Source organism: Cyrtonyx montezumae, unplaced genomic scaffold (genome assembly GCF_038088225.1).
Source record: "Cyrtonyx montezumae isolate F1298 unplaced genomic scaffold, pur_monq_1.0 scaffold_13, whole genome shotgun sequence".
Taxonomy (NCBI): Eukaryota; Metazoa; Chordata; class Aves; order Galliformes; family Odontophoridae; genus Cyrtonyx; species Cyrtonyx montezumae.
In genome coordinates, this window is record NW_027071859.1 from 22,236,006 (window position 1) to 22,259,849 (window position 23,844).

A 23,844-nucleotide genomic window follows, 5' to 3' on the forward strand; every position below is an offset into this window, starting at 1 on the left:
TTTGGTTTCTACTTGCAGTTGGCTAGCAGGTTATTGCTGTAAGCCTGGTGTTTCTTTATCAATGTAGGTATGATATTTAAGAAATGTTGGTGGTTTTCATTTCTTGTCTTTTAATGTTAGGGTGTTTTGGATTCTTTTTCATTTGACAGAATGATTTAAGGTCATATGCAGCTTTTGCAAACCTTTGTTGCCTGAAGGAAATTCATTCTGTAGAGGATTTATTAGCAAGATCTTATCAGCTGGACACCTTGTACTTTATGAGAACAGTTTGTCCTCTTAACCCCCAGGGGTATGATACAGAGCAGTATTTATATTCTGGGGAGACCATCTTGGAAAACATGAAAAACAGGTCGGAAGGAGGCAAAAAAGGAGCCCATCTGACTTGCTTGTTAAATATTTCAGGGAAATGAGCTGTTTACCAATAAGAAAGGGTCGCTACTGATGAAAGAAGGTGGAAAATATATTTCCACATAACAAGTGCTGAGGCTCGTAAATATTTTTCCCCAAAACATTTCTTCTGGACTGTTTAAATTCTTTTGGTTTTCACTTTCCCCATGTATAAAACACAAGAAGAAACTTCCTGCTTTTACCTGGGTAATAAGATGACCAATTAATATCTCTAAAAGTCTCTAAGGAGAATTGATGTTTCCACTCTTCAGATATTTGCCAACATTTCTCTAAGTGTGTTCCTAGACTACTGACTTGAATAAAGAATGAGCTAAGAAATTACTGCAGGTTTTGTATGTTTGTTTGTTTTTAATATAACTGTATTTTTGGAATGTGAAGGCACTATGTAGTAGCTGAACTATTGCATTTTCTACTTCATGTATACCTATATTTAATTTCAGAGTGAAAACGCTTTATGCCTTTGTAATGAGCTTCAGAGTTGACAAGGATTTAAGCTGTTTATGCCAATGTACTGGGTGCTGGGAGGTGTCACAGTAGCTATCTTCAAACAAAACAGTGAAAGAACTTCACAGTGCAGTGATGGAGCAGTGGCACAGCTGCACAGAGAGGTGGTGGAGTCTCCTTCTCTGGAGACGTTCAAGACCCGCCTGGGCACCTACCTGTGCAACCTGGGCTAGGGAGCTGCTGTGGCAGGCGGTTGGACTGGATGATCTTTAAAGGTCCCTTTCAACCCCTACAATTCTGTGAAACAATAACAAACAGTTTCAGTTAGTATGCTGTTTCATGATCTAATTGGAATTCCTATGCTCCTAGTTAATATTCATGGGAAGCATAGTTTCTGTTTAGTGGTATCCTGTGTTTACTTGCTCAAGGCGAACATAAAGAGATGCCATGCGATATCCTGCTTAGTGTTTGCAATTGTCAGGAATGGGAGTCATTAACATGCCGTGATTGTTTGTGCTGCTCTTGAGTTCAGTTCTCTGATGAAATATAAGTTAACAGCAAATTTCTTACAGATGCTGATCACTGATTTGATGTATATGCAAGTAGTCCTTTGTCTGAGGTATAATCCTTTCAAAATTCACAGACGAATCTATAATTGTTTCTAAAGAGACATTGGCATGTTGTGCTATTCTATTTTCTAGTTGTTTTTTTTTTTTTTTTAATCCATATCAGACCCGAAAGTGAAAGAAGAACCCCAAGGGAACTCCTTTTGCAGCTGGAGATGGATCAGCATGTCCAGCACAGAGAGCCTTGTCTTATTTCCCTTCCTTTCTCAGGCTAAGATCTTACAGAGGTGGTGACATCAGAGGTGCCGATCACACCAAGAAATGTGTTTCTGTGAATGTGATCATTTTGCATTGAAAAGGGAAAAAAATTGGGGCTTAGAGAAGTGTCAGATCTGAACTGGATATTTTTCTAACCATGTGAAATGGCTGTGTTCTGATTGCCCTGCCATAAGCTTGCCGATAACTCCTTTCATTAGTTTTTCTCCATCTCTTTGCCTTGGTGAAGCATGCGTGCTAATGGTGCTGTTGATATGGTATCAGGCTGCTTTCTGCAGTTGGATTTGTATCGCCTTAAGGAAATTTAAAGGCAAGTTTAAAATAAAGCTTCAAAGAAAGCACATTATTGTGAAAAACGATTTCTGAAGTTCAGTGGAGTTAAGGTATATACAATGTGATGAGTATAAACTGAATATGAAGCAGAGTGGAGTGGGTTTTCTGGATATAAATAAGTAACTGATATTTCAGGAAAAATGGACTATAATTTGAAAATCAGCAATCATGAAAACATCAATTTAGGGTTCTACTTTCGACTGAGACCATTCAAGAAACAGCACGCTTTATTTAATCAATAGTGTAAAAGGAGAGGAATGACTTTGATAGTTGCTGTGGATTTGCTTTTTATTTTTTCAGACTCCAGGGCACGAGATTAAAGTCACTAAATATCTAAGTATTCTTGTTTGTTTTCTTTATAGTAAGGGTGTAGCTTTACTGAAGACTGTTGTTCAGTATGTAATTCTTCTTTATGGTGCTGAAGTTGAGCTTGGCTCCACACTCCTGGGAGTCTCTGAAGGCTTCCTCTCATGTCAGCAGGCTTTGTTTCCTCCTTGTATCACCAGTATTGCCCTGTAACTGGCAGTGTCTCTAGGACTGAAGGTACACCCCAAGGTAAAAATGGGAGACCCAGTAGGAGCAACATCAGTTCCTTGCAGAACTTCCTGGACATTCTGCATGTACATACTTAAGTGACTTTCTTACAATCCATTCATTGCCTTTTTTTTTTCCCTCTCCTCTTCCTCTTAGGATTCTATTAAGTGGCTTCCCAAGTCTCCTAAGCTGTATGGTGGCCATAACTGGAGCTCCCAGGGTTCTCGCTGGACCTCGTTAAAAGGAAAGGAAGGTTTTCACAGTGGTAACCTGTACAAACTCAGCTCTTCCAATGGGAAATGGAGAGAAGGAAGGATCAGCCCTGAACAAGAAGCAGAGGAGCTGGAGGATCCTGATGAAGACGTAGGTGGTTTCCTTTAAGTTGGGAGAGGGAATGTTTTGTGTCCGCCAAGAAACTACAAACTGTTCGAACTGGGTGGCTGTGTGATTTGGGTTTGCGAGAGGCTGCATTTACCACCTCCCTGAAGCTCTAGCTTGTACCTTCATGTCTGTGCTTGTGTTTTGTAACAGATAGGGCAGAATTTTGTTCACTATTTTATTCCTTTGTTTGCAATTAGAATGTCCTAACTTCTAAGACTACAGTGCAACTTGCACATGAAGACTTGTATTTTGCACATTGATGAGATGCATGCTTTTTTTTTTTTTTATGATATTTTTCCTACTTACGTCTCTAGTTGTCAACATCCCTTCATCCCTTTTGAGTGAGTCGTTTGCAGCACTTACAGCTCCTTGCCTCCCAAGTGGTGAATTTTTGGCAAGCATAGTGGCAGTGGTACTCCACTGCACGTGTATTTTGTGCAGTGCTCTCCCAGGGTGCTGATGTTTGGAAAGACCTGGATGCTGCAGTCCTCTTGCCTGCACCCAACCACATTTCTGTCAGGGAGTGTCAGCTTGGCTGTCTTTCATTCATGCTCTGGAGGAGGAAGTTGCCCTCTCATAGCTTTGTAGGGTATTGCTCACTAGGCTTTCCCAGAGGTCTGTACAGAATTAAGGGAGGAACTGATCCTCTTGCTCCTTTGCCCCCATGCCAGGGCCTTGTCTTCCTTCCATGCCCCAACTGCTGCCACCAAGTCCCCTTCCATGCCCCTGTTCCCTGTCCCTGTGCATAGGGCATGGCTACATGCAGGTGGATCACAGAATCATAGAATGGTTTGGGTCGGAAGGGGCCTTTAAGATCACCTAGTTCCAACCCTGCTATAGGCAGGGTCACCTCCCACTAGACCAGGTTGCTCATAGCCTCATCCAGCTTGACCTTGAATGTTTCCAGGGAGGGAGTACCCACAATCTCTCTGGGCAACCTGATCCAGTGTCTCACCACCCTCACAGTAAAGAATTTCTTCCTATTATATAGTCTAATTCTACTCAGATCTTGGGTACAGATCCCTGGGCTGCCAGAAAGAAATCTCTCCCACTAGAGAAGAGAAATAATGATATATATTTTTTAATGTAAATTAAAGCTAAACAAACTCTCTTTTAATTTTAAGTGGGAATAGGAAGCAATCATGCCTTGCTTGCTGCCATGGGAGTTGTGATGCTTCTTTTCATCCTAACCAAATAGATACTGTGGGAAAGCTCCATCATGAATTTAAAGATAAAGTGTCCAGTGGGGTTTCTGTGCAGCTGCTCATGGTATTGCCACTGTTGTTGGAATTCTGGGTTTAAACTTTCAAGCTTAGAAAGGCATTTGTGAGGTTTCTTTTCAAAGGCTTTACCTTTTGTTTGCTGCCTCATTTTACTGCCAACAGAAGAGATATCAGATTTTCATATTATCATTGTTGTTACAACATTACCATCAAATATAAGAAGGAAAAAAGTCAGTTAAATATAAAGCGACTGTAAAATGTGGATAGAGTTGAAGGATCATGACTGGATGTCTTTTAGCCACCTTGACAAGGAAAAATGATTAAAAAAAAGATAATTCTATTTTGCAGTCATACTGAAATTAAATTTCAGTATTAAATTTCAGTCTGAAAATTTAATGATTGGGTGGATGTGCTTTAGAATCATAGAATCACCAAGGCTGAAGAAGACCTCTAAGATCATCCAGTCCAACCATCCACCTGTACCAGTATTTCCCACTGTACTGCGTCCCTTGGTATAACCTCTAAATGTTTCTTGTGTTTTTATCTTCTCAAGCCCTTGTGGTCTAACAAAGCATAGAGTGACATTGTTCCTTTCTGCACCTTAGCATAGCTGCATCCTACAGCTAGGAGTCAAGGCTGCATTTGTGATGCCTCATATATGAGGCTCCATGTTTACTGGGCCCCCTAACAACTGGCTTGCTACAGAGTTTGCAGTCCACCAGCCACTGCCATTTTTAGCTCAATAAAGTCAACCCTGTTATTTGTTTTCAGTAGTGCATTTGAACAAAGTCTTAGTGATGCAAAGCTGGGGCTCACCTTCCTGCTCACAGTTGTGAGCTCAAATACAGAAGGTGAGCATCAAGGAGCTGCAAGGAATGTTTCTGCATGGAAAACATTTTCATCTGCTGTACATGTGTAGCTCTTCTGCCCTAGGAGGTGGACCTGGTGCTCCTGAGCTGTCAGGGATGTTCTCAAATGGTCTTTTTCCACACTGACCCTCTCACGGGGCATTGCTGGATGTGGATGGGGAGGTGTGAGAGATGGATGTGCCTATGAGCATTGGGGAATGCTGTGTGAAACCTGGCCCTGTTACTTCCACTTCCACACTGAGGGAAGCAGCTGTACCAAAAGGTGCTTGTGTGCATTTGCTTTAGAGGTTTGACTTCAGTGAAGCAAATGATAGTGTGATAGAAAGGAGGAAATCCCAATTTTCATGTAGCACTTGAGTGTCACGTAGCTCTTCTCTGTGTTGTTATATCACTTACCTGTTTGATCTTTAACCCCTAGGAACCTATTTCCAAATTTTCTGGCAGCCTCTTTGATAATGATGTTCACATAAGAGATCAAAGAAACTCCAGAGCAGGTCTTCAAGACAGGCACAAGTCAGCAACAAAGGGGAAAACTGCTCCAGGGACTAACAGCAAGGCGCAGACCTCTGTCTCAGCAGGCAGCTTGCCTGGAGAGGGCAGCAGGTTTCTGGATGAGTCCAGAGCTGCAGATGGGACACAGCCTCCACTTAAGGTACTGAACTGCTCTCTTAGCCATTCAATACTCTCTCATGTTGTACACCCAGCTTCAGTCCATTGTAAGACAAGCCGAAGTTATGTGCAGATTGGCACTCAGGAACACCTGTAAATGCATGGTGTGGGAGAAATGACATGACCCTCAGAGCATGACAAGCTTTCATTCCTTGAGAATGGATAACAGGATTCAGAAGGAGACTTATTGGTAGAAGCTGTGATGTTTGGACTGAGGTGTCCGGAGAAAATTCTGAATTCAGTGGGTGTATCACATCACAGCACAAGGAGGAAATGTGCCTGATGAGCTCTAGCAAGGATCAGTAGTGGAAATGCAGAGTCGTGCTGCAGCCTAAGATGCTGGAGATGCAGCACCAGGAAAGGCAGCCCGTCTGGTGGGATGCCCATGCTGACATCCAGTCATCAAAGCATTGCTGACAATTACTAGTGAATTCTTTGGTGAGCAGGTAATGCTAAATCTGAGCTAAATTTGACAGTGTTTTTTGTTTGACTGGCAGGTTATTTTCATGCCTTTTTAAAATCAGGAATGTCAGATGTTATATATGCAAGAGTAACTGCACATTTGTCAATTTTCAAAACACAGCTGTGTTGAAATATTCTTAACTATCAAAGACAGAAATTATTCAAGTCTGAAATGTTTTAGAGAGATAAACCGAATCAATGAAAGTAAGAACATTTTCTTTATGTGATGAGTTGAAATGTGATTTGTGTTCAGGTTCAGCTACTCTACAGCAAAGTATTCCTCATGTTTATCAGTTCTCAAGCAATTTTCAAGTTATTAAATAACAAGAATTGTTATATATAAAAGAAAAATTAACAACTTATGGGAATCATTCTTAAATATAAGCTGTCTTCAGAATGTGAGACTAATTTAGTTGGTCTTTGCTTTACATTATACAAATTCAAAAATTCATTTAAGTTACTGAGTAGTTGTACTGAATTTTTGCCAATATTAGCAAGATAAGCAAAAAGTAGCTAGATGGATTACAATGTATGCTGCTTTTAAAAATATTTAGATATTGATATTTTAACTTTTAAGTCAGTGGTTACGGTTGAATCTTCTGACCAAGCAACACACATGGAAAGCTTGTTTGGAGAAGCTACAGCAATAGAGCTTAAATTCAACTACTCGCTTTCAAAAGAGTGGAGTAAATAATTCAGACTGTAGATGAGGAACGATTCAAAGAAAAGGTTTTTTCCAGCAATGTGCACAAAAACATTTTTTACTCCTAATGTGTGCTAGTGTTGTTGCCATCATGAATGCTCAGAAAATTGGTGGGTTTTATGAGCTAAGTGGGTTTGTCTGCAGTTCTCTAGTAGGTGAAAAGTTTTCAGGCTGAAGACTATATGGGCAAAACAAAATGCATTTAATGAACAGCCTCATAAAGTTTTGGCATGTAAAAAACTGAATTTTAGAAATAATGCATTCTTGAAGTTATTAAAAATTAAAGACTAGCTTTGCATGTGCTGGTATTGAAGAATAGCACAGTTTCTTTCTAGGCTAAGCTTTATAGGGGGGAAAACTGTTGACGTTGAGAATGGGAGCTATATTTTCATTGCTTGTGTAATTAATAGGCAATGTTTTTATTAATCTGGCCACTTATCAACTATAATTCTTTTCCAGATAACCATTACTGTGTGCAGTCAAATGGGGAGTCTTGGTATTAGCATTGCTGGTGGAAAGGGCTCATCTCCATATAAAGACAATGATGAGGTGCATTTCATTACTCAACATTTATCTAGTACTTGTTAGAAAGAGACTGATAAGCAGTTTTTTTTTCAGATAATGTGTTTTGTTGTTTGCTTTCTGAGGTTGTCTTGGTAATACAGTTGTCAAGGGGAAACATGGGTAACTTATTTCTTAAAGCAGAAACTGACAGTTGATTTTGATGGGAAAGCTCCTGGAGGAGTGACTTTTGAAGAGAGAACCTGATTTTCCAAAAAATGATTTTCCGAAGACAGCCATATGGCTGAAACACTGTTGGTTAATCCCTGCTTTCTACCTGTGTCACTCTGTTTGCCATCTTATTTTCTCTTCCCAGGAGCTAACTTGATTTAAGAGAACTATTTTTTATATCTTCTCAATTATTGTTTAAATAAATCCTTGTTTCCCAGTCTGTCCTCCATGGCATGGTGTAAACAATTAATGACTTCTGTGCATTGTTGTGTGTATAGTCAATCATGAAAGCCTTTTTGCCTGCTAATATGCTAAGACTCTTTAGTTTCTATTTTAATAGAAGCAGCAGGAGACTACATGAAAATTAATTGCTACCCGTTTGCTTTTTACAACTAAGAACAGTAGAAGAAAACATATGAGGTTTGAAACGTGTGTTCTTTTGTTACCAGGGAATTTTGATTACTCGGCTACCAAAAGATTGTCCAGCAGATGTGGCTGGGATGCAAGCAGGAGGAAGAGTGGCAGAGGTAGTTGTTCTGTTTATAAATGTAGAGTGTGTGCTCTTGTGAGCTTTAATTCAAAGCAATCAGATATGGAGAGCTGGAGATCTAGATTTAGGTTTAGTTTTTAGATATTTACTGAATTATGACAAGGGTGACGCTAAGAGTAATGCCTCCTGTTTTATTATGTTGGCCCATGATGTCAGAGGTGAATGTTGGTGGGGTGACAGTAAAGGCTGATGAAACTTCCTGCCAACGCTGTTACATTTTGTTGCCATGTGACAGATGGCAGCAGAGGGGAACTTGGACAAAATGGTATCAGGCTTGGAAGTCCATATAAGTTCATAAGTTCATAAGGTTGGAAAGGACCTATAAGATCATCTAGTCCAACCATCCTCCTATCACTATCTCTACCCAACTACTAAATTAAGTCCTTTAGCACCTCATCTAAACGCTTCTTGAACAGCGCTAGGGATGGTGCCTCAACCACCTCCCTAGGCAGGCCATTCCAGTGCCTGACCACTCTTTCAGAAAAGAAATGCTTCCTGAGGTCTAATCTAAATCTTCCCTGGCGCAACTTGTGGCCATTCCCTCTTGTCCTGTCATTACTTATCAGGGAGAAGAGGCCTACCCCCTCCTCACCACAACCCCCCTTCAGGAAGTGGTAGAGTGCAATAAGGTCTCCTCTGAGCCTCCTCTTCTCCAGACTAAACAATCCCAGCTCCCTCAGCCGCTCCTCATATGAAACAAAGGTGTGTCGTTGAATACTTCCATGTGGAAAACTTTGCACCCACTGACAATCATTGACTCTTGCTGAATGTTTTTGGAGACAAAACAGTGGATATGAGCACAGTGAGGTGATGGGTGGTGTGTTTCAGCAGTGACAACTGTGATGGGAAAGGCAAGTCATATTCTGGATGGCCATGCAGAGCTGTCATACCACATAAGGAAGAACGTCCTCGATCAACTTATCTGGCAGATTTCAACCAGGGAACTGAATATAGAGCTGATATTGATTTAAATGTATTGTAAATTGCGGTTGCAACATTGGAATAACGGTTTGCAACAGGTAGATCCCATGAATGCTCACACAGGAGTATAAAGAACAACGTTCACAAGTTTGTCAGGAACTGTTGAACCAATATGAGGCTGAAGATGACAGTCCTGTTGAAGAAAAAGTGCAAGACACAGCGCTCAGTAGGTGAAGTGATGGATATGTGCTCTCTTTTGCAATAGGAAAGGGGTGATCCTTCTGGATTTTCTGGAACCCAGACAAGCCATCAACTATGACTGCTACATCATGATGCAGACTAAGCTGAAGGCTCAAACTTCCAGAGTCAGGCCAGAGAAGAAGACAACCTTTCTCTTGCAACATGATAACACCAGACCTATACCACTTTGAAGACTGTGGAGCACACTGGCAAACTTGTCTAGACTGTATTACTACATTCCCTATAAAGTCTGGATTTGGTGACTTCTGGCTTTCAATCTGTTCAGGCCAATGAAAGATGGACTGTCAGGGGAACATTTTCTTAGCAACAGTGCTATTCTAACAGCTGTGAAACTGTCATCTCTCGTGCAGATTTTTATGAGCGCAACATGAAGGCCCTTATTCATCGCTGGTGAAAATGTATAGCTGACGGTGGTGACTGTGTTGAAAAATAGTGTTTTGTAGCTGCAAATTTGCTCGACCAAAGTGTTACTGTGTTCTTTTGTATCTGTTGTAGTTTCCATGAAAACTTACAGGAGGTATTACCTTCAGGGTGACTTATGTATGTTGTAAAGAAGCTGTAATGATACCAGCTCTTGGTATTCCTTTTATTACATTTTGATTTTCTGATCTTAATGTTTAAAGTGATTAACAAAATATTACTAACTTTAATGGCTGATTTGCAAAAAAGAATAGTGGCCTTGGAAAGCACAAATGAAATTGTACTTAGAAACTTTTTTTATGACATTGCATTAATTATACTAGATGAGCTTATTGCAGATCAGTATAAGCTATTTCAGCTTGTATATCCAAGGTAATTTTTGGTCAGGAGAGAACAACTCAGCTCCACTGTTGGAAGCTTACAGTGCCAAGAAATAAATGTGTTTCTCTGGATGCTTCACTTCAAGCCCCATCTTTTCTAGCAGTAACCTTCCAATTGTGCCTCAGAGGTACCCAAGTGGTCCACCACAGCTGTGATGATCACATTTTTTTCTGCACTCTGCCCTTCTCTTTGATTTTCACCAGCTGGGAAGGGTAGAGTTTGAGTGGATCCTCACATCCTGATAAAAATTCTGGATCATTTTACCTTATTTAAAAAAAATGATTATTCATATCTTCTTTTTTTTTTAACTGTTATTTTAAATAAAATGAGAGAGAAATGAATTCTTATGTTATTTAATATCATCAGATCATCAAGGTTTCTAGTTGTATCCTTAACTTCTGAGCAGTTCCTGATAGGAATCTTAAATCAACTAATTTGCTCAGGTTCCTCTGTGAGGCTGTAATTGATTATTTCTAGAGCTATTTGAAATATACTAGGTACTAATGTCTGTTAGCGATGGAGGGGAAAAAAAAAGAGAGAAATATATTCCATACTGTTCAGTCAGCTATCCTACAAACAGTTGTTTTCTCTGTCTCCCACAAGATGGCAGGATCATTCATCTGTTTAAAGATTATAGAAATAAACCTGACTGTATGTGTGGGAGATGAGAAGGAATTAATGCTTTCAGGTGTGTTGCAGGAGTCTGGTATTTTGACCATGGTATTTTGTGTTACTTATTCCTGAACTATTTCAGTAGTTCAAATATACAGTGTTCAGCAGGTGGGGAACAGCAAGAATTGTAATGTTATTTGTTTTTGTTGTGCAACCATATATGTAACAAAAGGGCTAGGTGTTTGTACAGTCACCTGAGAAGAAGGTATTTGCTTTCCTTGAACAGTGTTTGGAATAAACAGTGCATTTCTGCTGTTTTGTTTTTAAAGGGATCCCTCATTTCAGAACCCAACACCCACGATGCTGGTCCTACTGAAGCTTCACCTAAAGGCAGCCCCTTCCAGACATTAAACCATGTCATAACAGTAAGTACAATGACCATAGCAAGTAACAAATCCTGCTTAGGATGAATAACTGCATGTAGTCTGACATTAATTCTCGTGAAGATAATAAAGACTGGTGTAAAACTTGTGACAGGATGAGTCAAAGGAAAGCATGTGCCAATGATCAGTGACCCCACCACCATGCATCCCTGGTGGTTGTCACTGTAGCCAAAACTCAACTTCTGGAAGAGCTCAGCTCCTGGTCAAGCACCAACACGGCAGATCAGACCATATGAACCACTGTGGTTTGGAAGCTGTAAGGGTGATGTCGATTCCCTTAGTTTGTTGCCTGGATACTCTCTAGTTGATGGAAAGAGCATAATCCCCAGGGTGCCTCTTCTGGAAAGAAGAGGTGGAGATGCTACATGGAGGTGCTCATTTTTTTTTCTTTTGTCATTTGGCTTTAAGGGGAACTGAAATTGCAGACTAAGACTGCATGCCTATATTTTAACTGGTGTCAGACAACAGTACCCCTACTTTAAACATCTCAAAAGGAGTTTGCTGAGCTTCCAAGGGATTTTTAGAATTCTGTTCTGCTTTTATGTGCTTCAGTAAAAAAAGTTAAACTGTCTGAAGACCTACCCCACTTGTAGTCATCCGCTTGCTTGCCTGAAATTCTAGCTTTACCAGGAAGATACAATAAGATGAAGATATTTGAATTATTAAGGTCAAAAAGCATCCCACTTGTACTGAGACTGAAGTATCAGGCATCAGCAACTGCAAATGCCAGAGGAATGCTTTGTTTGATTCTTCTTCTCTCAGCCTTTTTTGTCCTTTTCTATCAGTACCACTCACGACTCAGCTAATGGTGAAAAATATTCACCATATTATATAAAAGATTGCAATCAAAAACCTGTTTTCCCTTGTGTTTTTCTTTCTGCGACTTACTGTTTAAAAAGAGTTGAACTTAAGTTGCAGCTTGTGGCAGAAAGATGCACTAATTAAAGTTGCCTCTTTACTTAGTTGCTTGAAGATATTTTTTTTCTTTTAAGCTTCTGGTTCAACATTATCTTGTGAAACGTTTAGACCAGTTTTTTTTTTTTTTTCCAACTGAAAATACTTCTATCATTTTCTTTATTTTTTCTGTTTTTTGATCCAGCTGTACTTGATAGCAGTTTCTGTATGGTCTTAACCCACATGGCAGGAAACATGAGGCTTTCCAGTTAGGGCTGATTCAAACAATGCTAACGGCCTGAATCTTTTGTAGAAGTTGCCTGGATTTTAGTGTTTTTAGCCAAAAAAAAAAAAAAAAAAAAAGGAAAATACAGTTTCTTATGTCCCTTTTGGTAAAATAATGCAGCAAGTTTTCCTGCCTCTCCCCAGAGTCTTTCAGCTGCAAAGGGAGGAGTAGGCAGACAAGACTGTGGTATTATCTCAGAGCAAAGTGCCCAGAGGGAGTCAACTAGCTGAAGATGTTTCAGCTGTCGAAATGACTGAGTGTGCAAATTCTTCTCTGGAAAAATCTTCAGGTTTCTGTTTTTTATCTACATCTTTGTGCTGTAGCAAGCTGTGTATATTACTGCCTTTTAGCCAAGAGCAGGAGATGTCAGCCTTATGGATTATGGGGTTTTCAGGAGCATCCTGCTGACTCTCAGTAACTGGTCAGTGTCTCATCTCATCTCCCTCTGGCTTTACTCTGATGAAATTCATCTCCTTCCCAAGTAACTCTTATCTGAAAGACATTTGGAGTTCTTGCTTCTCATGGAAAAGACACTTTACGCAGTCAGATAAACAAATGGCAGTAGATCATTATAGCACAACAGAATCTTCTTGTCTAGGAATCAAGGAAAGTTTGTTTACTTTGTATTTCTGAGTTTCAAGAGGAACTGAGTGCATCTACTCCAAGGGAGGATAGGAGGAAATTATAGTGACAAAGAAGCCAAAGGCTTCTGGTTTTTTCCTGCAATGGGTTAATTGTGTTCTGGATGAGCTGTTGCAGCGCCTGTCTCCTCTCTCCCACTCTTCCATGTGATCACTGCTTCCACCCCTCCAGCAGGGAATCTGTCTTCATCTATTTGTTTTTATTGAATTATAATAAACATCCCAAACATCCTTTTCACATATGTTATCTGTGATAATATTGCTGTCTCTCATTTGCCAGTCACAGCCCTCCAGCCATTTTGCTGCCATTTTCCATTCTGTCTCCAAGCCTTCCACTCTGACATTACAAAAAATGATGCCTATTTCAGATTAAGGTTTCCTCTCCGTTCTTCTTGAGTTTAGTTGCTTAAAGGTCTTTTAAAAGGCTAATTTTACTTGTTAACTAGTCTAGCCAAACCCAAATTTAAATCTGCAAGTCTGCCAGGCTTAAGAATGCTATGACTATATGAATGAGCCATAATTCATTGGGCAGCTAATGAAAACTTCTTTCACTCAGAGCCATTGTTTTGCAAAGGGAAAAACAGAATTGCCTTTGTTTTAACTTACAATTATTTTATTGAGGTACAGAGGCCTCAGAACTTTAATTACAGTTAGGAACTTTTTGACGTTCTGTGCTTTGCAGACTTGATTCAATTTCATTAATTGCACTCCCAAAATATGGAATCTGTTTTTCACTTTGTTTAAAATGTGAACATGAAAATGAAAATATTTTAACTGAGCTTAAACCAAGTCTTTGGATTTTAAAATAGAAATCTTAAAATACAATTGTGCATCAAAATATAACAGATTAGAACCATGACTGGTATGTCTATCCACATGAAGCCTCTGTGTAAAATACTGCACATCTAACTTCAAGAAAGAAAAAGTCAATGTCAGAGGTGACCAAGTATTGCCAGTCATGCCCCACACTAACTTTAAGAGAAGGAATGTTGCTTGGATTCCAAACTCTTTCAGTTTTCTGTTTTTCTGTCTTCTGCCCACTATACTTATATCCTGCTTTCCACTCAAACACTGAACCAGTTCTGCACAGCTTTTTTTCCATCTAAATATTTTCATTCAGACTGTTGACAGGATTCAGCATCTTCTTGCACCTAACTATGTGCATCATCATGTCATCTTCTCTGATCCATTTTGGGGACTATAGGCATCATAACAATAGCAGATACTTTGGAATTGTTAGATCCCTTAAATGTTTTAATCTAGTTGTTCAGTTTAATTTTTACAATCACATAATTTTTCATAATTTTGCGCCTTTGCCCCAAGAATTCCCTTAGATATTTTTTCATATAGTTCACCAGATACAAGCGTAATTTATATCTAGGATTTTCTGGGATACTCCAAGTAATTTGACTGTACTCCGCCTTCCATGCCTACTGCCCTTCCTGTGGGAGGTACAAAACTGCCAGATTAAAAAAAGAGGAACTTTTCTTTAAATGTGATATGCCCAAGGAGCATACGTAATACTCACTGGGAGACTGATTAAATAAGTTTGAAAGCATATTCTTGCTATCCCAATAACAGCTGAAGAAAGTGCCTGATTTTAATCACAGCCTCTGAAAGATATCAGTACCACGAGTACATTCTAGGCAGACAGCACCTGGTGTGAGTACTTGCCTAGCTCATTAAGCCTGCAGGAAATCACACAGAGCTGCAACAGCCTTTGGATCGTATAATGAAGGGGAGCATGCGAAGAGTGACCAGCTCAGGGAGGAGGGATGAGTTCAGGTATCCCACCACTGCTGCTGTCAGGACTGAGACAGTGCCTTCAAAACTACAACTCCAAAGCTCTCACACAAGGCTCCAGCTGCGCTCACAAGTGTTGTGGCTGCTCAAGGGGCAAGGATAAACTGTGTCGTCCTTCCTTGCACGTTCCTCCTACCTTTCCTACTTCCTCCTGGAAAGGAAAATTACTTCTCAATAACAAATACACAACAATTTAATTAAACTTCTTTCTTCATCTCTAACATATTTTCTCTCTGTTTTCTTTTGAGGAGAAGGCTGCTTTTATGTACTGTCCCTGTCTTTGTTGACAAAACTTTTATTAAAAAGAACAGGAGATACCACTTTTGTCTAAACCCTGGATAAACTGATCAGTTCATTCTCTCCTTTTCTTGTTGGGTATTCTTTGGCATCTTTTTAAACCTGTCATTTAAAGTTCCAGCTGCATGCAACATATTTTAGGCATGACTTAAATGTCCTCCTTCGCTCAGGTCAAGGAAGGAAACTTGATTTAGGCAGTTCCTTTTGTGAATACTTTCATTTTCAACTTCGGTCTTTGCATCTAGCAAGGACAAGATTTCATTGTTTGGTGAGAATCTTGAATTTCCTTTTGTTGAAATTTAAAGTGTTATTGCCGTCACCAGTGATAAAAAAAAAAAGTATGAAATCACAGTGTGATTCATGTTTACACAAACCCCTATGAATGCTCTCAACCAGGTAGATGTTTTTTCTTGTTTCACTAACTGAAGTGTACAAATAATAGTCTTAGCACTGGTGTCAATGGAGATCAACTGTTCAATCAAAATACTTGTATAAGTACTGTTTAGGTATGGGAAGCTGAATTAGGCATGCATACCTATTAAAACTGTTTTCTAACTAGGGACTATTAAATAGTGATCTGCTTGAACTAGAGTCAAAACTAAGTCTGATTTTTCTTCCCAAAGACCAATCCAAATGCTTTTCTAATCCCTGTTCTTCAAAACTTGGATCTTTCTTGTGTACTTAGGCTTTTCCCAATGGCTGACTTTTGTGCCTTTGCTCTCAGCATTGAGGAGGTACTTTCAATGGACTCATCATAGCCAGTTGCATGTTTATTCCTCTCTTGTGTCAATATGAATTAATTTTTGCAACCAGCACTGCAGATCGACTGACCTGATTTATTTGTTCTGGTTTGTTTCAATGTTTGTTGTAGTGGACTGTGTTTCAGTTGAAGGACTCCAACTCTTAATGGAGGATGATAAGTCCATAAAATGAGCATCTGAAATAGTTTGATTTTTACTGATGACTGAATATAAATAAAAATAAAATGTATCCCTTTTTACGGTTTTAAGTCTTAGTGTTTATGTCGTAAAGTGTTATTTAGAGTAAGAAAGATGCAAACAGGGCAACAAAATAAATTCCTACAGTAAATACATTGGTTTTGATGCAGAATGTGTCTCTTTTCAAATGTTTTTAAGGGGAAATGGAATACGGCAACTGGTTTAAAATAATTAATTACACTTTTTTTTTTCTTAAAAAAAAAACCAACAACACTTATTTTTATGGTTTTGAATTGACCATTGCTTAGTAATGAGCTGATGATGAGAAGTGAGTAGGAGGACTTTGCAATTTCAACAGAAATATTTTGAGCAAGTTCAGGCGCTGTTCAGTAAAACTAATGAAGTAAAACAATGGAATGCTGCAGAATCCTGCCTAAACTGTCCTCCTACACCAAGATTAACATTTTCTGAAGAATTACTGGTGGAAGATGGAAATTACACACTGCCTTTAGGTAGGCAGCTCTAGAGTTCAGCAGCCTATGCTGGAAGAGTTTTTTTTGTTTCTGCTATAAATCTGTGCTGTCCATAATGGACATTGGAGACTGTTTAATCTTTACTGTGGTATATTTTCTGTGTGTGAGATGTGTTCTCTTGTATGAACAACAGCAAATAAACAAACAAACAAACAAAAAGCTCTTGAAGCAAAGCTTACCAGTTAAATAGGGTGAAGCTGTGATCAGTGAAGATAAATACAGAAACTTAAAAGCAAGAGCATGAGAAGGAATCCCATTGGGATTCTGGGAAGAGAAGCACTGAGTATGAAAAAGGATTGTACAAAAGACAAAGAAATACAACGAAAATTTAGTTGATGAGTTATCTTACTCTGCTTTTTCTGTTGGTTTTGCTTTTAACAAACAAATCAAAATTAGAATTGAAAAGGAAGTAGATAAAGCTTAGATCCTGATTTTTCTGCAGCCAAGGGGAATGTGAAGGCAGGGATGGAGAGCTATGGGTTCCTAGGGGACAGTGGGGAGTAGACAGAGAAGTCATACTGGTTACAAGTATGATGTAGGTTTCTTATATTTGTGGGGGTTTTTTTTTGTTTGTTTTTTAAGATCATGAATCAATAACTTTTGATGCTAGATGTAGAAGTTTGAGTTTCCTTTCGCTGCAACACATCTCAAAAAAACGAACTGTTTCTTAGCTGGATTTGTTCCCAGTCTGCAATTGTGTCGGTATCACCACTCACAGCCAAGAGCTTTTAGTGCTTATGATGTAGCTGTGAGGAAACTTGGGCTCCTCCAAATCCTCTCAGGTCAATTAGCCACTGAGAAGAGAATAGCTTGAGTCTGGGAATTGCAACAGTATAGATTAGCATGAGGTTTCAGACAGAGAGCAGTAAAGGAGATGAGATATGCAGAAAGCAGAGAGAAATGGAAGGTTCAGTTGTGTTAGGACCAGAAAATTTGGTTTATTGTAGAAACTCAGTGATGTTTCTGAAACAGCATTGGGTGAGTATATGTGAGAGCTGTCATCTGCCTGGAGGATACATATGAGTTGCAGTAGATCAGCGACAAGCCAGTTCTGTTCTCTCCTCTTGGGAGCACAGATTTCCAGCCCTTGCAGCCCTTTTGGGCTAACAAGCTTCCTCCATAGAAAGTTGATTGGTCATTTGGTGCCAGTTCCTCTTTATGGAAGAGGTGAAGAGGTTAGAAGCCTTTCATTTAGTCTTTCACCAAATAAAGACTGCTTGTTTAATGAATGTAGTCAATACAAGTTCCACAGCAGTGTTGCACAAGCATGAACCAGTGGGCAGGTGGATGTCTGACAGGAGATCACTGTTGGTGAGGATGGAATACCTTTCAAGGGCTCAGCTTTAGCGTGGGCTCCACAGGTGTGTGGTCTGCAGACCACATGTTCCAAGTGTGGGTGTAGGTGAGGGAGTGTGTGATTAAGGAAATGAGTTAATTTTTCAGGAAAGTTGTGAAAGCCTAAATACAGCTTACAGTGTATTGAACAAACATACGGAGAGATATGAAAAGTGATTTCATGCCAGAACATGAACATCCTGTGGGATTCGTTCCTCCAGTGGCAATATTGTTAGCTTTGGATTTATGTTTCTTTCAGATTGAGATAATTAAAAGAAAAATAAGGCAAATTTTTATGATGTCTCAAATGAATGATGATGTCTAAAATGGAGACTGTGTCAAAGCACCCTAAGAAACAGTCTCCAAAGGATCTTGGTGCCATATCAAAACTGGACGCCTAACCTGTGCAACCTGCTTTGGCAGGGAGGTTGGACATGATGACCTCTAGAGGTCCCTTCCAGTCCCTACAACTCTGTGATTCTGTGATCTGTTGTCTGGAGATTCTGTGTATGTGTGCATGATGGTGGTAGTAGAGTGTTCCTGTAACCCACGAGAACTTCATATTACTAGTTGAAATTTTTAGAGTTAGGCCTCACTGACACTAGGATTCTGTATTTTTTCCCTGTTTTCTTCATGAAGATAAATAAATCAAATCCACTTTGTGAGTGTAAGACTTTGTATTTGAAAGATAGCATGCAAGAGCATGTTTCAGAAGATAGACAATATTTAAAGAAAAGTTTTTAGTGAAATCCAGTGCTGGGTATCATTCTAAGTAACCTTAGATAAAGCATGGACCTCATCTCTGGTTTTTGAGGTGGTGAAATATGACCCAGGACACCCACCTGTGGGTATAAGAATATATACCTATACATATAGAACATGTATTTGCTGTAGCACAAAGCAGCTGGCTGTCATGAAGGAGGAAACATCTCTTAGCAATGAACATGTCAAGAGAAAAGTCAGGTGGGTGGAGATCTTGTAAACGCTGTCAGGAGTGGCATGGCAGAAGTAACATTTCCCAGTACTTCTAATTTATAGAGGGTTATTTAAAGCTTCCATTAATGCATCCTCCTCAGTCTAAGCAAAAGAAGGAAGAAAGGAAGGAGAAAAAGGAGCTCTGAGAGTGTTCAGTAGAAATGGGAACATAACTGAAAAATATGGCTGCTTTTATAATTAGTTTGCATTTATAGTATGTGAGAATCCAGCCTGTTGTTGGTGTTTTGGTGCCTATTTGTGATGTAGCTGTCTCTGAGCTGAGTGCTGGGCCCTACGCAGGTGGTGGATTTCTGCATGTGTCCTTTCCCAAACGGAGTGGTGCATGGCAAGGAAATAACACATCAAAGATCGAGTTGTGTGGTGTCAACATTAAGTGCTCTTTGAAGATCTGAAGAAATGCAACAGAGTAACTGATACATAAGAAATACTACCATTCTTGAAAATTATCTGACTACTGTCAAGGCAGATAGTTTATCATATATTATTATTTGCTTGTTAGATATGTGAACTTGCTGTCGTATCTGCTTTTATTATTAAAATTTATTTTTAATAAACTTGTATTGCTTTTAAGTGTATTTATTTTATAAAGTTATGTGTATGTGTAGTTTTCATATTTTCATAATTATATGGAAGATTGTTTTTTTTAAAATAGACTATTTTTTCCTTCTGTAGAAGCTTTTTAGAAGTTAACTAGCAAGCAAATGCACTTTGTCTGAACTTTGCTTTAACTCTCACTGCAGTTTTTTGGCATAGAACAGTTCACCCCTCAGAAAACCTTGTGTAACATCTCTCATATATCCCTGCTCATCACCTGTACCTTCAAAATGCCTATTTTAAACTCTTCCTTGCTCTTGGTCTTACTTATTTTCTCTGCAATCTTTTGCCTCCTCCTGAAGATACCTCGAATAATTCTCACGCGCCCTTCGACCTCTGATGAAGATACTGACCAGCTGCCCCCAGATCCTGATGACTTTGAGATGGAGGAGCCCAATAGCACAGAATGCCGCACCTACTCGGACTGTCTGAACAGTGCTTTCTATCCTCCCTAATAAAGTACTTTTTTTTGGAAAGAGTTTGTGAGGGTTACTATTTTTTTTAATTGTTCAACAGCATTTAATGTAGTACTGGAACCACTATGCCTTACTTGTAGGTAAAACCATAACAGAGGATGGATTTGAACTGGGGTGAAGGGAGCACAACCTGTGTTTGTGTCTGGTTGCTCTGAACTCTCCTTTGGCCAGAACCAGAGTGCTTGAAGCAGTGTGCTCTGGGTGGGGTGGGGTGAATGTCCCCACATGCTGCAATACTCTGCTGTAAGTGTGCTCTACAGAAGCTAAAAACAGTGATGGAAACAACAGATGATTTTCTACTCATCTGGAAACACAGTGAAAACAATTGCTTGTATAGATGTGTGTATATATATATTTCAAATCTGGTGTCCATTTTGTGTCTACGTAGCTTACCCTTTTGTCTGCCTGCAGGTTCCTTTGAATTGTCCCTTTTAATATTGTTTTCTATAAGAATAAAAAATTGTTTTCTGTCTTATAAGTAGTGCTGTTTTTTTTTCCCGCCACAGATAAATGTTATTTACATTGGGATTCTATATTTCATTCCAGTGTAATAAAGGATAGTTTTTCCGAGTATACTGGTAATACAAATGTATATCAGATTTAAGTAGCCCCTGCAAGTTACTTTTTATGAGATCCTGTAAACGAAGCAATCATCTTACACAGCTATGCATCTGCGAGTGAACCAAGAAGCAGTTTCTTACCCCGGATGTATTATTTCTCCTTCTGACTTGTATATACGCAGAACACCTTAAATTCTGCCTTATTGCAGTATTCCAGAATACCACGTGTAAATATGTAAAGGAGATGAGCACTGAAGAAGAAATGTTCATGTACAAGTGGTGAATCCTTTGATTCTTTTTTAATGCTATTCAGATTTCTAACTTTTTTAAGGAACCTACAAGTAAGCTTTGCAAATCTTTCTCTGGGGCTCTGTGGCCTTAACTCAGAGGCAGGGTCTTGTCCTGCTGGGTTGGGTTGTAATGACTTCCTTTGATGTGCATGAAGTGTGCTTTGATATTTACTCAGTGTGTAAAATCTCCTCTAAAAATAATGCAATACTATGCATCTCAATGACCTGGTGTATCCTCACCTTTTATTTGTATTCTGGCTGATTTCTGAGATGACTGTTCATATATGTCTTGAAGTGAGTGCTGTTAGCTGTCTTTATAGGAATTAGGATTTTTCCAGGAGAGTCCAGCTATCATATAGCTAGGTCAATATTTCCCACAGTGAAAACAGATATTTTATTTTGATAACATTGGTGAGCAATAGCAGCACATCAAGATTTTTCTCACTTTCAGCTTATCCACTTACAGCTTTTTTCATTGTTCTGTGCATCAGCATTTTAACTGAAGATAATTTGTTAGCAGTAGGAGTACTAAAATAATTTTCATTCATTTGCAAAAACAAACAAACAAAAAACAAACCAAAAAACAATAATAAAAAACTATATTACTTGCATGAATGTTCCAATTTGAATTAGATTAGGTGATGTCAATAATAGAAAGCATATTAAAAATATTTAGTAGTAAGTTACTTTCCAAAATGTTTGAGAGAGTCAGAGGGGCTATGCTAGATCATCTCTCGTGTGCTGCATCATGTTTTAATAGGGATTTTGAGTTTAATTGTTGAACTTTTCTTGTCTGATAAAGTGACAAGACTGTGTGCACTGGTTTTTGGACTCCTCTTATGGCTGTGGAAATCAAAACCTCTGCTATTAAAATAAAATACTCTTAACCAATAACCAGCACTCAGAAAACTTTTTGACACTTGGATCTATGATCTTTTTGTTCATATTTGTTTTAAAGTCATATTTCATGCTGCAGTGTGGAGAATTTTGCTATGGGTATAAGTTTTTGTCGGTAGCGCTTTCTGTGGAGAAAAAATAATGAAACAAGTTCACAAATGAATCCTAGAGAATGACAAAAGTACCCAGACAAACAAGTGGATTACTTTGATCAAATAGTTTTGTGCGTGAATGTGCCACTCCACAAAACATCTCAGCCAAAGCCTTGGCTACGCATTTGTTGAGTCTTTGCTTAAGCAAGCTGTTCTGCTCTCTTCCATGGGAGGTGCTGGAGCAGGTGATGACGTTTCACTTCTGTCACTGAAAAGGAGGGATGCAGGTGGGGGTGAGATTCTAGCAGTCTTTATCAGCACTGAGTAATATCACTTTCGAGGCTTTGTGTTTGATAAGAGCGGGCAGAGACAGATGGTGAAGGCAAGGTGCAGTGGGAGTTGGCTTCTTAAGGACAGCTCATATCCTGCTCCCGGCTTCCTGGTGCTGGCTTGGAGGCACCTGAAAGGAAGCTCATTGCTGCCTACAGAATGAGCACTGGATTTCCTTGGGGATGTCTTGCTCCCAGCTGTAAAATGGCTAAGTCAGCATGTAGTGCTTTTTCTAGTGTGTTTCGTTAGCCACGTGTCATCAGTGCTATATATTTGTTTCTGGTTATGCAGGACAGCAAGGGAAGCAGTACCACCAAGTAGGGGGAGGGGATTTTTTGGTGATGCTTCAACTGAACTAACCTTCCAATGCAATCATTAGGATTGCTGGGATATAGCAGGCTCAGACCTCGCAAGTTCAGTTTACTGTAATGTTAAAATATACATTTCTCATTTTTATCTTCAAACATATTCAAGCTTTGGAGAAAATTCTCCTGGGAGTCCCGAGCTCTCTACACATACTATGTCAGGCTCTCAAGAGCTGCTTCCTCACGCATAAGGCAGAGCCTCGCTGTGCATGTAACATTTCCCTCTTTCCACACCTGCTATCCTGCTCTGTGAGTATTTACAGAGCAAGCAGGGAGAGCCGGGAGTGACGGTGGCAGCTGTGGGTGCTGCACAGGAATGCAGGGCTGCTGCTGCCAGGACTGGATCCTGCCCTCGGTGCCTGCCCACCTGCGAGGTAAGCGGTCTCTGACCATGGCTTCCCAGCAAACCATGAGCTGGGTCTCGTTGCTTCTTGGGATGTGTGCAGCTTTGGGCAGCATGCCCAGGTGGGAGGTGTCCCTGCCCATGGCAGCAGGTGAACGAGATGGTCACTACAGGCCTTTGCACCCACAGTGCTGTGTTGGTGCCATGTGGGGTGTGCTGGGGGGTGTGTGGAGATTGAGAGCTCTGTACATCGACTCTGCTTGGCCTATAGCTGCAAGGCAGGGAGAGCCTACCCACAGCTTGTTTTTAGTTTTACTTAGTTTTTTAACTTTTTAAATTTGTTGGTGTAAGCCTAGACTGTGTGTGCCAAGGGCAGAATTAATGCTTGTAACTGTTGAATGCTGATGGCCAGCTTGTGAGAGCAGCGTCATGGGGCTGCTGCACAGGCTGTGCTTGCAGGCAGTATGGGGCTACAGCACTGTCAGGCTGGAAAAAGAAAACATGCAAACCGAAAAGAAATGCCCCAAACCTACATTACTTGTGTGAGTAGCAGCACACTGAGGTGATGGTGGTCACCTGCATCCTTTTCCAAGAGCAACAGATTAAGCGGGCACAGAACACATCTGCTTCAGTTGCTTATTTACACAGTCCTACTCTTCTGGATTTTCAGCTGTTTCTTCTTACAGAAAAACCCACGAGCCTCCCCCTATCTCTTGTCCTCCTGTTAGGTCCTGCTCTGAGAAGAAAAACAGGTGCTGAGAGAGCAGTGACTGCAGTACAAAGGAGTAATTGCAAATACCACGGTCATTTGGGTGTTTTATTCAGCACCTGTTTACTATGTTTGCCATTGAGAAGTAAAACAGGAAATATAAAGTTACTAACACTGTCTTAGAAAGTCCTCAGAGTAAAATAAACAGTATTCCCATGTAGGAATAAGAGATGTACTCCCATCATTATTTTAAATTATTTCTCATAGACCATTTGAA

The 23,844-nt window shown here is 39.7% G+C and overlaps 1 protein-coding gene across 1 annotated transcript; it reads left to right on the plus strand.

The window, feature by feature from the left end:
• Positions 1-1,924: 1,924 nt before the first annotated feature.
• Positions 1,925-20,450, plus strand: LOC136045261 (protein scribble homolog). The gene is made up of 7 exons (XM_065731092.1): positions 1,925-1,951; positions 2,718-2,924; positions 5,453-5,686; positions 7,328-7,417; positions 8,050-8,127; positions 11,075-11,170; positions 19,808-20,450. Exons 1-7 carry the CDS (start codon positions 1,925-1,927, stop codon positions 19,958-19,960), a joined length of 885 nt encoding a protein of 294 aa, XP_065587164.1. The 3' UTR covers positions 19,961-20,450.
• The last annotated feature ends 3,394 nt before the right edge of the window (positions 20,451-23,844 follow it).